At 33.3% G+C, this 15,310-nt stretch overlaps 1 protein-coding gene across 1 annotated transcript in view; it reads left to right on the forward strand.

Moving 5' to 3' along the window:
* Dhc98D (Dynein heavy chain at 89D) overlaps positions 1–15,310 on the forward strand; it is a 192,204-nt gene that overhangs the window by 165,863 nt on the left and 11,031 nt on the right. The window contains exons 52-53 of the mRNA XM_069822419.1: positions 5,687–5,898; positions 11,507–11,674. Of these exons, the coding sequence (XP_069678520.1) occupies positions 5,687–5,898; positions 11,507–11,674 (380 nt within the window). The remainder of the gene's footprint in view (positions 1–5,686; positions 5,899–11,506; positions 11,675–15,310) is intronic.

Raw genomic sequence — 15,310 nt, forward strand, 5'->3', positions numbered from 1 at the left:
GTACAATATGGGAAATGTATCTGTTTCTGTAAAATAAGATTGAAGTTAGATTTTACGAGACATTTTTGTGTTTTTGTAATAAAACCTGAACCTATGCAGAGTCAATCATAAGTAATGTCATTAATTTCGGGGTTATTATTTGAGATATGAAAAGTTTAATACAATTTTCCTCGTTTTTGCTTCCTTTTCAAGAAAAAAATTGTTTTACATTAAACATTTTATGTCGTGTTTTGGAAACGCCATTGATTTAATTCCCAATATGCTCAGTCAATATAAGAGAGCAGTGTATTATGATAGTAAACGATTGAAACATTTTCAGTTTTGTCCTTTAAATGTGCAGAAATATGATTCTAAAAAATATAACTTTTAATTTTTCAAAGGAATTTTAAAATGTTATCCCATAAGTTATTTAAGTTATTGCGAGGTTTAGGTGTATTTAAATCCCAGTGGGAAGCTTACCTTCAGCACTTAAATATTTGTCAAAGACTTTTACACGTTGACAACCCTCATGTAGCAGCCACTCGAAATCTTCCAAACGAAATTGAACATTGCATCAAACAATTACCAATTACCTTCGATTGCTCTGAACGTATTTCTTCTCAAAAACTAAGAAAAGCATTGCGTGAAGATTCTTTTCATTAATGGAGCAAATTGAAAAGTAAAGGTTTGGGAGTTGTTTTCTATTCTCACTGGAAGAAAGGTAATTCGTGGATCTCAACCAAAAAGGGATTTTCGAGCAGTCAGTGGACGCAAGCCATTAAGATGAACTGTAATACAATACCTGTACGTACTCTCCCTGGTAGAACTCTTGACTCAACCCGTTGCAGAAGATGCGAGAGCAAGAAACGCTTCCTCACGTCTTGGGTTTCTGCCATCATGGAGAATTGCTCCGAATCAACAGACATAATACGGTTCGTTCTCTCATCGCAGCTTCAATCCGTCAGATTGCTTCCTATGAGGTTTATGAGGAGGTTGATTGCATCTCTTCTGATGGCTCTACTAGACGGGCTGATATCATCATAATTGATCGGCAGAAGGATAAGGGTGTCATTCTTGATCCCACAATCCGTTTTGAGATGCATGAACAACAGCCACAAGAGGTGTGTCGTGAAAAACAAGTCATATATGAGCCTTGTTGTCAGCATCTTGGAGCACAATACCACAACACTCATTGGACAGTTTTTGGGCCCATGTTCGGTGCCCGTGGCACGATCCCACGTAAAACTTTAAATCAACTTAAACAATTTAAAATTTCTGATGCAACGATTGATTCCATAGGATCTCACGTGTTAAAATCATCCTTAGCTATAATTAGTAATCATTTGTACCCAACAACATTTTTATTGTAAATGATTTCCTACGTTTTCTTATCTTAATGTTTTTTCTTTTTCTTTCCAAGTGTCACAAAATTGTTTTGTTTACTTATTATTCTTTATGAATTGATTAGTAGGCCGATCTATCGAACCCTTATTTAGGGCGGCTTTTGTTTCTACAAATTATCATTATCATTCTGATTTTAAAGACATTCACGTCAATAACAGCTTGACTCCTATAGTAGTAATTTCTTGTAAGATTACTGCTGTCAGAAACGAGAGAAATGTAAAGCTATGAAATGTTATTTTAAGATCTTACAATTCATGGTAACACACATAGTTCAATAATAACAAACAAATGTCTAGAAAACATCGTGAACAAATAATAATCTGAGCCAAAAGTGACTGGTGTCACCTACCGACGAATTCTTAGAATTAAGACTTGATCCATTACTGCTCGGAAAAGATAAACTTCAGATAATCAGAAAATGAATTAAACTCAATTTATGAAAATTTCTGACTTGATCTGAACGCCTCATATGAAAATATAGTGTATCGTATATTAAACCTCTGACTCCAAGGCAAAATGAGATATGTAATTTCTTGCAGTTCTTCAGGAGTGAGCATTTAAATTTTGAACGACTGTACATAAAATCATAGGAATCATGTTTTATACATAGGTTAGAGAGAAAAACAATAGAGATATGCGTGTTATCTTTTGCCATACTGAAGCTACTATCAGGATGCACAACATCGCAAAATCTAAATTTCGCAAAAAAAAAAAACAAACAAATTGGCGTTGAAACCACAGATATCTTTCTTCTATTATTTCACCACTTAAGTGATGTCAAGATCTTACTCTCTCAAAATTTAAATGATTGTAATCTGTATAATATTGTATACTGGATCTCTTCAGGTTAACTAGCTTTGCTCATACGGATATATCTGATTTTTTTATGTTTTATCTTAATTTACTAAAAATAAGTATCACTTAACAATCGTGGAAACGAATAAATCAAGGAGTGAGACAGGGTTGTAGTTTATCTCCTCTATTATTTATAATATACATGAATCACATTATTAAGGAATGGAGATTGAAACCACATGGAAGTATACCGATAAGTCGTTTGTCCCAAATAGATACCTTATTATTTGCTGATGATATTGTGTTTATGGCAACTTCAGAAGATAATTTACAACGTTTGGTTTACAACTTTAATCAAATGGCACAAAGTTTCAACTGACAAATCTAAAGTGATGGCTTTTTTAGGAAAGGAACCAGTTCGTAGTAAAATATGCATCAATAATAAGATCATCGAACAAGTCAAAAATTTTAGTTATCTCGGTTACCAAATTTCATATGAAGAAGAAAAGGATTTGAATGAGAAAATTATTAAATTCAACAGAGCAATGGGGATAATTAATCAGATAATCAAACCAACCTTAGTACAAAAACACACACGCACCAGAATTTATAAAACATTGGCCAGACCTATACTCTCTTTTGGTAGTGAAGCTTGGACGATTCGTAATATTGATTCACAAAGATTAACGGCGGCAGAAATGAGATTTATGCGTCGTACAGCGGGATACACGAGAATGGATCACATTAGAAATTTTGACATTATGAAAGAACTGCAGATTGAACCGATTACGGAATACCTACAGAAATACAGACAAAACTGGAGATCACATGTCATCAGAATGCCTCGTTCTAGAATTCTACTCCAAATTTTAAATTACCATCCTGTGGGCAAGAGATTCTTGGGCAGACCGTTCAAGCGTTGGCAAGAGACCGTAACGGGCCACTAGGCCCAATACATGCAAGGATGATGATGATGATGATGATGAAGTATTACTTATTGTAAAGGGTACTATATGTTAATTTAAAATAGTTGTTAGAAATAATAGGGTAATAATTTTATTCCTAAACTTTTTATACATTTAATTGCCTAAAAAGTAATTTTAATAAAATACATATTGAAGTCAAATTCTTCGGAACTGATGTTCCCACTGTCAATTCTTTATTTCCTATTTACAATAGAAATAGTGCTATTTCTGTAGATATACATTTGTAACTGTAATATAACTAATCTCTTAACATTCATTCTTGTTTTAGTTGGCACTAGGATTGATAAAGGTCTGTTATATGCAAGAGTGTATTACTTTATTGTGCTGTAAGTGTTCGTTCATTTCTTATTTTAGCATGAACTGCATGGATGAACTCTACATGAGATAGAAATTAAAACAACTAGTGGCTTGTGCAGCAAATGCTGCAAGCTAAGTCCATAAGAAGTTCAAATACAAATTCTTCAGATTTATTTTCAATGAAGAATAAAAAGTTTTATTACACTTATACTGCAAATACAGAATGGAACTGAAATAACCCTGCAGATTGAAAGAGACTGTAGGATACGGTACACTTAAATTCACAATTAACTAGAATATTGATTTGGAAGTTCCAGCAGTCTGGCAACATCGCCGCTAACACACCTCTCTTTCTTCTCGTAATCCAGATGTAGAAGGTCAACGAATTCAGACCTGTCTGTCTCAATGAACTACCTCTCATCTCCCTTTCTGACTACAATGTTGCAAGCTGGTCATATCGATCAGTGGTTTGAAATGATTGTTATTCACCCTCTATAGAGGGTTAACCGTAAATAATATCATTAATTTAAGGGGTTTATTCCTTAAAATATTGCAAACAAAAAGGGTTTAATACAATTTTGCTTGTTTTTGCTTTCTTTTCGAGATGAAAATTGTTTTGTGTAAAACATTTCACAAAGTGTTTTGGGAAAGCCACTGATTTAATTCCCAATATGCTCAGTCAATTTAAAAGAACAGTGTATTATAATAATACATGATTGGAAGAATTTTAGTTTTGTCCTTTCAATGTGCAGAAATTGAATCCGAAGAAATGTAACTTTTCGTTCTGAAAAGGAATTTTACAATATTATGCTTGTTAGAGTACTCCTAGGGGGATAAATTTTCTCATGAAATTTCGGCAAGTGTATGGGACCGGTGCCCACCCCGTATTGTGATGCACTTGGAGAGCTACGATAGGTAGCGAAATCCGGTTATGAAAGCCAGCTATACCGGCTAGTGAGATCATAAATGATCGTGCTAATCACACGATACCTCCATTCTGGTTGGATGATCATCCACTTCTTCTTCGGCATGTGACCGTGAGGCCAGCAGCCGGCTGGTCGGTTTGGGTACTTAAAGGGCTGAAGCGCCGCGGATTATTATTATTATTATTATTATTATTATTATTATTATTATTATTATTATTATTATTTGAGGAGAGGATTCACTGTTATTCATGTTTTTCTTTGTTTCTGTTCGTTAGACACACTTAAACTTTACAGCAATAAAATTTGTATTTATTTATTTATTTGTTTATTTACTTATTTACTTGTCTACTTAATTATTTATTTATTAATTATTTAATTATTCATTTAGTTATTTAATTAATTAATCAATCGCTTATTTAATTCATTATTTATTTATTTAATTCAGTATTTATTTAATTGATTATTTATTAGTTAGTTTAATTATTTACTTAATCAATTATTTGTTTAATTAGTTAAATAATTAATTTTTACTAATTTAATTAATCATTTATTTATTTAATTAAATAAATCTTCAATTATTTATTTATTGATTTATTTAATTATTTATTTATTTAATGTATTAATTACTTATTTGATTATTTAATTTTTTAATTATTTATTTAATTAACTATTTAATTTATTATTTAATCTTCATTGAACATCATCAATCACCATCTCTATTCATCTTCATAATATTCAATGCATATTATTTATTTTCAATAAATTTTTATCGTTTTGATAGCTACCAAATCTTGTCGCAGAATATTCTTTTTTTAAATTTAATTACGTATTTTTTAACATTAATTTACATTTTCTTTTTTGTTCATTTGAATTGATTAGGATGCCGATATTTTAAATCCAAGATTTGGACGGCTATCATTTCGATGATATTCTCTCTTTATATATTTAATTATAATTAGTTATTTAATTATGTAATTAATTATTTAATTATTTATTTATTCCATTAGCCTAGTGTGATTCATACCCGTATATACACGTTATACACAATCACGGATTTCTTCAAATCTCGTGTTACTTTTTATCTCATTTTGAACATTCAACAGTTCTTTGAAGATCATTTAGTTGACTATGAACCTTTTTCTGTCACACTTTCTAACTTCAAGAGTGCGCTTCCGTATGAAAGCATTGGTATTGTCAAGATTCCATTACGACTGTTTGAATAATTTTTAGTTGTAATGATAATAGTAATACTACTTTGTAACAATAAAAGTTATGTTAATTTCTTTATGCCTATTTTAGGTGGAACTGGCGGAGGAATAAGTAGGGACGAATTCATAGATAGCGTAGCCAAAGACATCATGGAAAGAATTCCAGATCTGTTTAACATCAGTGAAATACGAGAGCCTTTCGAGCCCGGGATCACACCAACACTGACGGTGCTTTTCCAGGAATTAGAGCGCTTTAATGTTCTCCTGCAGACCATGAGCAGGACGCTATCGCTGTTGAGAAAGGCAAGTCATTAATCAATTCAGGTGAGAATAATAATACCAAAATCATCCACCTCCATGCACCTAGTCCTCTATATTATTCCGTTCGAAAGTAAACCATGTTTTTTTTTTTCCTCACCAAACATTTTATTTACCGTGTCCAACATTACCCGTCTCAGTGTATGATGTAGCACATGTACTTCATCGTTAGGGCCAATAGTTTGTAGATTAGATTGTTACCAACTTAGATTTCGGATGAAATTATTAGACAATGGACACCCCTAGTATGAGATCCATGAATGTTAATAAACAAAAATACTTTTTGAACTCTCTGTTATTCGCAGATGGCTTTACTTACTTCAGGAAAGTGAAAATGAATTGCAGAAATCAGTACATTTCATTTCATTCATAATGTTCAGCCCAAGGGCAGATCTTTCATTGCAAACTCAGCATTCCCCAATCTTTCCTATTTTCTGCCTTTCTCTTGGTCTACGCATAGATGTATGTAACTTAATGTTGCCTATCATTTGTTATCTTTCACCGTTCCGAACTTTTCTTCCGTTCACCATTCCTTCCAGTTCATCCTTCAGAAGGCAGTTTATTTTTAGCCAGTAGTAATTCAGTCAATTTCTTTTACTCTTTCTGGTCAGTTTCAGGATTATTCTTTCTTCATCAATTTTTTCTGTCATAAATTTTTTTCTTATTCTGTCTGTCCATTTCACATGCTCCATTCTTCTGCATATCCACATTTCAAATGCTTCTAGTCGCTTCTCTTTACTTCGTCGTAATGTCCATGTTTCTGTCCCATACAATGCCACACTTTACACAAAGCACTTCACTACTCTCTTCCTTAGTTCTCTTTCCAGAGGTACGCAGAAGGTGCTCCTTTTTCTATTAAAAGCTTCCTTTATCATTGCTATCCTCCTTTTGACTTCTTAGCAGCAGCTCATGTTACTGCTTATAGTACATCCCAAGTATTTGAAGCTGTCCACTTGGTCGACTGCCTCATATAGTATCGCAAGTTTACCTTTATTTTTCTTCCTATGACCGTGGTCTTCGTCTTGTTTGCATTTATCTTCATCCCATACTGCTCACAGATGTCATTTAGCTCCAGTAGCACATCTCTTAGTATCATCTCCTCTTCTGTTAACAACGCCAAATCGTCAGCAAATCTTATGCATTTCATTCTTATTCCTCCTACTATCACTCCTCCCATGTTCTCAAAACAATTCTTTATCTAAATCTTCCAAGTATATGTTGAACAGGGTAGGTGATAAAGGGCATCCTTGTCGTACTCCTCTTCCTATTTCACTTCCTTCTGGCATTTCTTCTCCTATTAGAATATTTTTAGTCGAAAATAAAAAAGTAAAGGATTTGGAATAGAGATAGGAGAGAATTAAGGGTGTGGGCAAATGAAAGTGTTACGAGTGATATTTAATCATCATCATCATCATCCTGTCAAGTACTAGTCCCAAAAGAACTGTTACGGTCTGAAAAAGCGATTTTCTTGCGGCCTTTTCATAGGTCGACCAAGTGACCGTTTCCCATTTGGACGATACTTCATTATTGCCTTAGGGATCCTGGATGAAACCATTCTTGAGACGTGTTCCTTCCAGTTTAACTGATATCTGGAGATATAGTCCAGTATTGATGACACATTAAGTTCTTGAAGGATATCTTCATTTTTCTTTCGATCCCATTTAGTGTAGCCAGCTGTTCGGCGCATGAATCTCATCTCGCAAGCTGTTAGTCTGCTTTCATCTTTTGTCCTTATAGTCCACGCTTCACTCCCATAATATAAGACTGGTCGAGCTATTATTTGATAAAGACGAGTACGAGTTGATTTTTGTACTAATGAAGGTTTTAAAACTCTATTAATGATCCCCATTGATTTGTTGAATTTTACAATTTTCTGTGATATTTAATAAATAACGAAATAGCTAAAAACCTAACAGTACAGATGATTAATAAGAGGAGAGTACCGACTAGAGAAATGAATGGGATTTTTTGAAACAGAAAAATCACAATGCCAACAAAAATTAGATTATACGATTTTTATTATCCAGAGCATTTTATTATAATATATGGATCCAGGATGTTGGATACTAATTATATTGAAATGAACTGTCTACGGGGAATATGTAGAATATCAAAATTAAATGGAATAATGAGAAAATCAGAGGTTAATCATTTGACGAACACGATTTTTGAAAGAATGGAAATGAAAATGTTTAGATAATTCGGACACACCAGGAGGATGAATAAGGGTAGAAGGCCTAGGAAAATTTCTATAATGGGTAATACTTGAAGTAAGAAAAAGAGGACTACCAAAAAGATGTTCGAGAAATGGCATGGAAGATACAATGGCATGGATGCTAGAGAAAGTCATGTGCTTGGATAGAATTAAATGAAAACTGGGAAAGGAGAAACGGTGACTGTCGTAATACCACCTGTGTATTATTATTATTATTGTTATTTTATTTTTGTTATTACTTTCAATATGACGGCAAAATATCTCGATATATAAAAATTATTAAAAATGCATATCATCAGAAATGATTCTAATAATAGTCTTCATTATTTGATTCACATCACACCAAACAAAGTCTGTCTTGACATGAGGATACTCACAATGTTGTAGGGGTGTAGCACAATAAAGCTCAGGCAGAGTGACCAAATTAGCCTACCTTAATTGAATTATTCTCAGGTAGTACCTAGCTCCCTTCGAGTACGTGAGGGGAATGAAGATGTTTGTACTTGGACGACCATGAAATTTATCCAGTTCTCTGTCTTTTTTGTCGTGATATTTTATGTTTAAAATGATCGATTTAATTTAATTATGACCTGCAGGAATAACAACTTAAGAACAATAACAACTGAAGTGGAAAATTAATTAGGTAATATAAATCAAGGAGTGAAACATAGACTGCGATCTATTACAGACATCGTTAAAAACAGCAGACAAGTTTAACTAAACATTTTATAATTTACGTAGGATAGGGAGTATAATGTAAAAATGGATTTGAAGGAGGTGGGATATGATAGTATAGACTGGATTAATCTTGCTCAGGATAGGTACCGATGGCGGACTTATGTGAGAGCGGCAATGAACCTCTGGGTTCCTTAAACGCCATTTGTAAGTAAGTATAACAAAAAGTGACAGGGGATTCATGGGATCCCTATAAAACCGTGAAAATTTTATGTTCTCGGTTGGGTGTTATTGTGATATATAGATTTTAAAGGAATTGGGCCTTTATTTATACGGACTGTAATCAACAGGTGTAGCTCAGAGAGAAGCGCGTTTGCCTGCTGATACGCAGTTGCGCTCAGGCGCGGGTTCGATTCCGGCTTGGGCTGATTACGTGGTTGGGCTTTTTCCGAGGTTTTCCCCAACCGCAAGACGAATCTCAGGTAATCTATGGCGAAACCTCGGCCTCATCTCACCAAATACCACCTCGCTATCACAAATTCTATCGACGCTAAATAAAACGGTAGTTGATACAGCATCGTTAAATAACCAAGTAAAAAAATATATACCGGTTTATGGTTGAGAGTGAAATAAATTTACTGCAACTTATTGCATTACTGATTATTTTTTCATTTATTTCTTTATTAAATATACATTATAATAATATCTGACAGTTATTAATTTATAATGGATTTACTATGTTTTATATGAACGACCCATTGCTAAGCAACTGACGTCAGAATAGTGTGACGTAACCCATTGCCGTTGCTAAGCAACTGAAGTCAGATGTTGAAATGTTCATAACATATTAATCATTTTACAGTCGAGCATAAACATTTCACATTAAACCTGCAAAGACTTCAGAATATCGCGTAAGTACTAATATCGTTATTGCATTATTGAATTATTTATTTTTGGTACAAGGAACTTTTTTTATGTCTTCATTTATTTATTCTTGTACCATCACTAAAATATAATTATGTTTTTTATGTTGTCTATGTGTTCTTTAATAGTTGGTTGAGTGGAAAAGAAGGCGGTATGGCCTTAACTCTGCCAGTAGAAATAAATATATTAAATAAATAAATAGATAGATAAATAAATAAATATTTGACTCGAGAAAACAAATGCCAGCGAAATGAGTCCAGGTTCCAGCGCCGAAAGTTACCCAGCATTTGCTCCTAATTGGCTGAGAGAAAACACCGAAGAAATCTCAATAAGGTAACTTTGTATGTTATTTTTATATTGTGTGGTATTCTGAACTACAGCGGAAAACTTTGCTAGTTCAGAAGTAGACTTCCTCATCAGGGAAAATACGTAGGACTTTATAAGAGTCACCTACTCTGTTGGCCTCTTTACATCTGGCCCAAAATGTTCTCAGAAGTCGTAATGACCATATGAAAAATCACTGTTTACTTTGACTTCAGCCCGGGCTGTGTTATTGTCTGTAGTCAGTTTACTTGCTAAATTAAATCGTCTCCCCTGTACACATTTAAAATTACATTCGTTAGCCACAATCCATGAAAGTCGAAGAACGAATAGTTGGCTGCTAGCCATACATCCACATACATCATTAAATGTTAATGATTCTCCAACGAGTAAGAAAGTTGTTGTTTTCTAATGCCAGGCGTTTGACAATAAAGTCATTTGACCTCTTGCACTCCAATATTTTTCAAAGATATTATCATGACCAGCCACTGAAGCACAGATTTTGAGGTGTTCCGAATCCATTTCTTGGTTTGAGTTGCACAATGGGCAGTTAAGGGACTGATATATTCCAATTCTATGCAGGTGTTTGGCCAAACAATCATGGCCTGTTGCCAATCTAAATGCAGCTACAGACGATTTTCGTGGTAAATCGGGAATCAACTGTGGATTATGATGCAGAGAGTTCCATTATTTCCCTTGAGATTGTGTTATCAAATTTTGTTTGTTGAAGTCTAAGTATGCAGATTTAATAAATCTCTTCACAGAGTAAAACGTAGATTTAGTAACAGGTCTGTAAGTAGCAGTGCTGCCCTTCTTTGCTAAAGCATCCGCATTCTCGTTTCCCAGGATTCCACAATGGGATGGTATCCATTGGAATACAATTCTTTTATTGAGTGATAATAATTGAGAGAGCATTTTAGTTATTTCTGCTGTTTGAGATGAAGGTGTGTTTAGAGACGATTGATAGAATAGCTGCTTTGGAGTCTGACAATATAACTGCATTCCTAAATTTATTGATGTGGCATAGAAGATTCCTGAGACATTCACTTATTGCAATGATTTCACCATCAAAACTTGTTGTTCCATATCCAAGAGATCTATAAAGTGAGAAGAGACAGCACGCAACACCTGCACCGGCACCTTGTTCTCTGGAGATCAAGGATCCACGAGTAAGAAAGTAATGTGTGGCATCACAATGATACTCCCATATACTGGCATACTAAAACAGATTCCGCTATTCAATGTAGTTTCCCTAGTTCTTCACGATACTGGGTAGGCATCGGTCATAAACTGAGAAAACTTCTCCCATGAAGACCCGAGCCAGTCCTTCGCTAGTTCAAGGCACGACGCCTGGACCATGCGGTGGCGGAGCGGGACGCGGTATGAAGTTACTTTACTACATTAAAGACCTTTTAGACGTTTTCCTTCAAGTAACTTTAATGCTGTATTTAATTTCAGGCCCTGGCAGGAGAAATTGGCATGGATGCAGTCCTGGACAACGTGGCGTATTCCCTCTTCAACGGTCAGCTGCCCAATGTGTGGAGAAAGCTAGCCCCCGATACTTGCAAGAGATTAGGCGCCTGGATGGATCACTTCCAGAAGAGGATCAAGCAATATATATACTGGGTAGGCCTACATGTGTTTCTGCTCTTGATTTTGGGAATATTTAAAAGTGCCTTCAATCTAGAAATAAAGTTTACGTAGTTTGGCAACAGCGCGTCGCCGCCTAACGTATGAAAGCACACACTCACTTGGTTTGAACAACAGGGTTCCGTCCCTTTGTCATTTCAGTAGCGTTGCAAGACTTTCTAATGACAAGAAATAATGATAGATGTTAATATTCTTATTTATTTTGTAAGAAAACCGTTCATTTTATTTAAAAACTGCAGAGAGATAAATGAGCCGTTCAGAGCAAAAGTGGTGTAAGTCAAAATTGGACTATTATGTTACAATTTTAAGGGCTATTATGATACACTTTTAGGGGTTATTATGACAAACTTTTAAGGGATATTATGATATACTTTTAGAAGCTAATATGATACACTTTTAAGGCCTATTATGATACACTTTTAGGAGTTATTATGATACAATTTTAAGGGCTATTATGATATACATTTATGAGCTATTATGATACACTTTTAAGGACTATTATGATACACTTTTAGGGGTTATTATGATAAACTTTTAAGGGATATTATGATATACTTTTAGAAACTAATATGATACTCTTTTAAGGACTATTATGATACACTTTTAGGGGTTATTATGATAAACTTTTAAGGGATATTATGATATACTTTTAGAAGCTAATATGATACGCTTTTAAGGACTATTATGATACACTTTTAGGGGTTATTATGATAAACTTTTAAGGGATATTATGATATACTTTTAGAAGCTAATATGATACGCTTTTAAGGACTATTATGATACACTTTTAGGGGTTATTATGATAAACTTTTAAGGGATATTATGATATACTTTTAGAAGCTAATATGATACGCTTTTAAGGACTATTATGATACACTTTTAGGAGTTATTATGATACAATTTTAAGGGCTATTATGATATACATTTATGAGCTATTATGATACACTTTTAAGGACTATTATGATACACTTTTAGGGGTTATTATGATAAACTTTTAAGGGATATTATGATATACTTTTAGAAACTAATATGATACTCTTTTAAGGACTATTATGATACACTTTTAGGGGTTATTATGATAAACTTTTAAGGGATATTATGATATACTTTTAGAAGCTAATATGATACACTTTTAAGGACTATTATGATACACTTTTAAGGACTATTATGATACACTTTTAAGGACTATTATGATACACTTTTAGGGGTTATTATGATAAACTTTTAAGGGATATTATGATATACTTTTAGAAGCTAATATGATACTCTTTTAAGGACTATTATGATACACTTTTAGGGGTTATTATGATAAACTTTTAAGGGATATTATGATATACTTTTAGAAGCTAATATGATACTCTTTTAAGGACTATTATGATACACTTTTAGGGGTTATTATGATAAACTTTTAAGGGATATTATGATATACTTTTAGAAACTAATATGATACATTTTTAAGGACTATTATGATACACTTTTAGGAGCTATTATGATACAATTTTAAGGGCTATTATGATATACATTTATGAGCTATTATGATACACTTTTAGGAGTTATTATGATACACTTTTAAGGACTATTATGATACACTTTTAGGAGCTATTATGATACACATTTAGGAGCAATTATGATATACTTCTGAGGGCTATTATGATACACATCTAGGAGCCATTATGATATACTTCTGAGGGCTATTATGATATACTTCTGAGGGCTATTATGATACACTTCTAGGAGCCATTATGATATACTTCTGAGGGCTATTATGATACACTTTTAGGGGCTCTATTATGATACGCTAGAAGGACTATTATATGTTTACTATGAAATAAATTCACAAAGTTGATCAATTTTCTAACTTAAAGTAGTTTAATACCTCTTGATGGTTATTACATAATTTCTCAGCTCTTGAGAGATGTTTGAATTAACATGTCGGAATCTACAATACGTATAAATTACAAAATTACACGTGTAGACTTAGTTTTACTTATTTACCTAATAATATTAGCTTAATTCTTCTTATTGCTAAAATTTAACACAGCTTTAAAAAATACATTCATCATTATTTAAAAAAGGTATATTTACATTTATTTTATCAATACAAACTGTATCATAATTTTCTCAATCTATTTCCTTATACACAAAAAAAAAACCTGAGTATTTGGACATACAGCAATTTTCTAGTATCGGCAGTAAGGTGTTGGAATTGCAGTAAATTGTACAGATGTTTATGGGAAAAATAGGTCATAACAAAAGTTGCTAAATCTTAGTCAATTTTAATGTAATGTACTAAACCTTTGTAGGTGATACATTAAGCATCTGTGTGTATCATATTAGCTTTACTTCATTGCTATGTATAATATTGCCAGATTTATAGCACATAGCAGAATACCTCTACAGGTGTATCACATTAGACCACACAGAAAGCTATTGTGATACCTGGTTTTGTTTCAATTTTATCAATTATTACAAACAAAAAATAAAATGAACTCCAAATCTTTCATATATGTCTAAAGTACCACATTACTTATTTTACTTTTTTCAAATTTGGATATGCTTTTATAGAAAAATTAGAGCAAAAATTACTTTTTGTATCATAATAGTTTTACTTGACTCTATATTAATTATCGAAGCAGCCCAATCGAGGTCTCTTTCAAAACGGAAAGTAGTTCGTAAGTTCATTTTTCTTGGTCCATGTCAATACCAGTGTTGGTGTCTTTCTATTAATTCTGAATAGGCTTGGATTATAGTTCCTTTCGTTGTGATATCGCTGTAGTACATCGTTATAAAACTTGTAGTTTTCATTTTAATAATAATTACAAATTACACTTGTACAGAAGTTTTATGAAAGACTTCATTATCGCAATAAAGGTCCCCTCGCTCTTCAGAATGGGAGAATGGAAGTGAGGCGCCGGTTTGGCGGTGGTAATTAACTCTCAAAACTTTTATTTCTAAACAAGACTCGAGCCGTCTCTCTCTCCATAACATTATTTATTCTTTTAGTTTTTACATTCAGTGAAATTCTGCCAACTCATTACACTTTGCAGAGTAAAATTCGAACACATTGAACGAATACAGACGGAGCACACAAAATGCAAATCACCTCATTCACAAGGTTTGATCTGAAGAATAGACGAATTCATACGAGTAGGCTAATCTTGTTACTAGGTTTATTAAGTTCACGACCATAGTGCAATCGAGTTAATTATTTCATTACAAAGTTTCACTACCTCAATCTAAAGAATATTTTAAATTATAGAGATAGAGATAGAGAGAGAGAGAGAGATAACTCATCCGGCCTTAATTAAGGATGACCACGAGGATCCGTAAATTAATATCAAATAAATATAATTGAATATGAATATTGTTATAAAATAAAATGTAATAATTAAGTACCATTGATTATCAATTGTAAAATAAAATCTTAGAAGATGACTATAAAATTATACTGATAAATAAAAGATTTTATTTAAAATTAGCATATCCTTAATTAAGGCCTTCTGAGTGGTGGTGGTGCTCGTGGTGTTGGTGCTGCTGGTGGTGCTGCTGGTGGTGGTGGGGCTGATGGTGGTGGTGGGGCTGATGGTGGTGGTGGTGCTGATGGTGGTGGTG

Source organism: Periplaneta americana, chromosome 3 (assembly GCF_040183065.1).
Source record: "Periplaneta americana isolate PAMFEO1 chromosome 3, P.americana_PAMFEO1_priV1, whole genome shotgun sequence".
NCBI classification, from domain to species: domain Eukaryota; kingdom Metazoa; phylum Arthropoda; class Insecta; order Blattodea; family Blattidae; genus Periplaneta; species Periplaneta americana.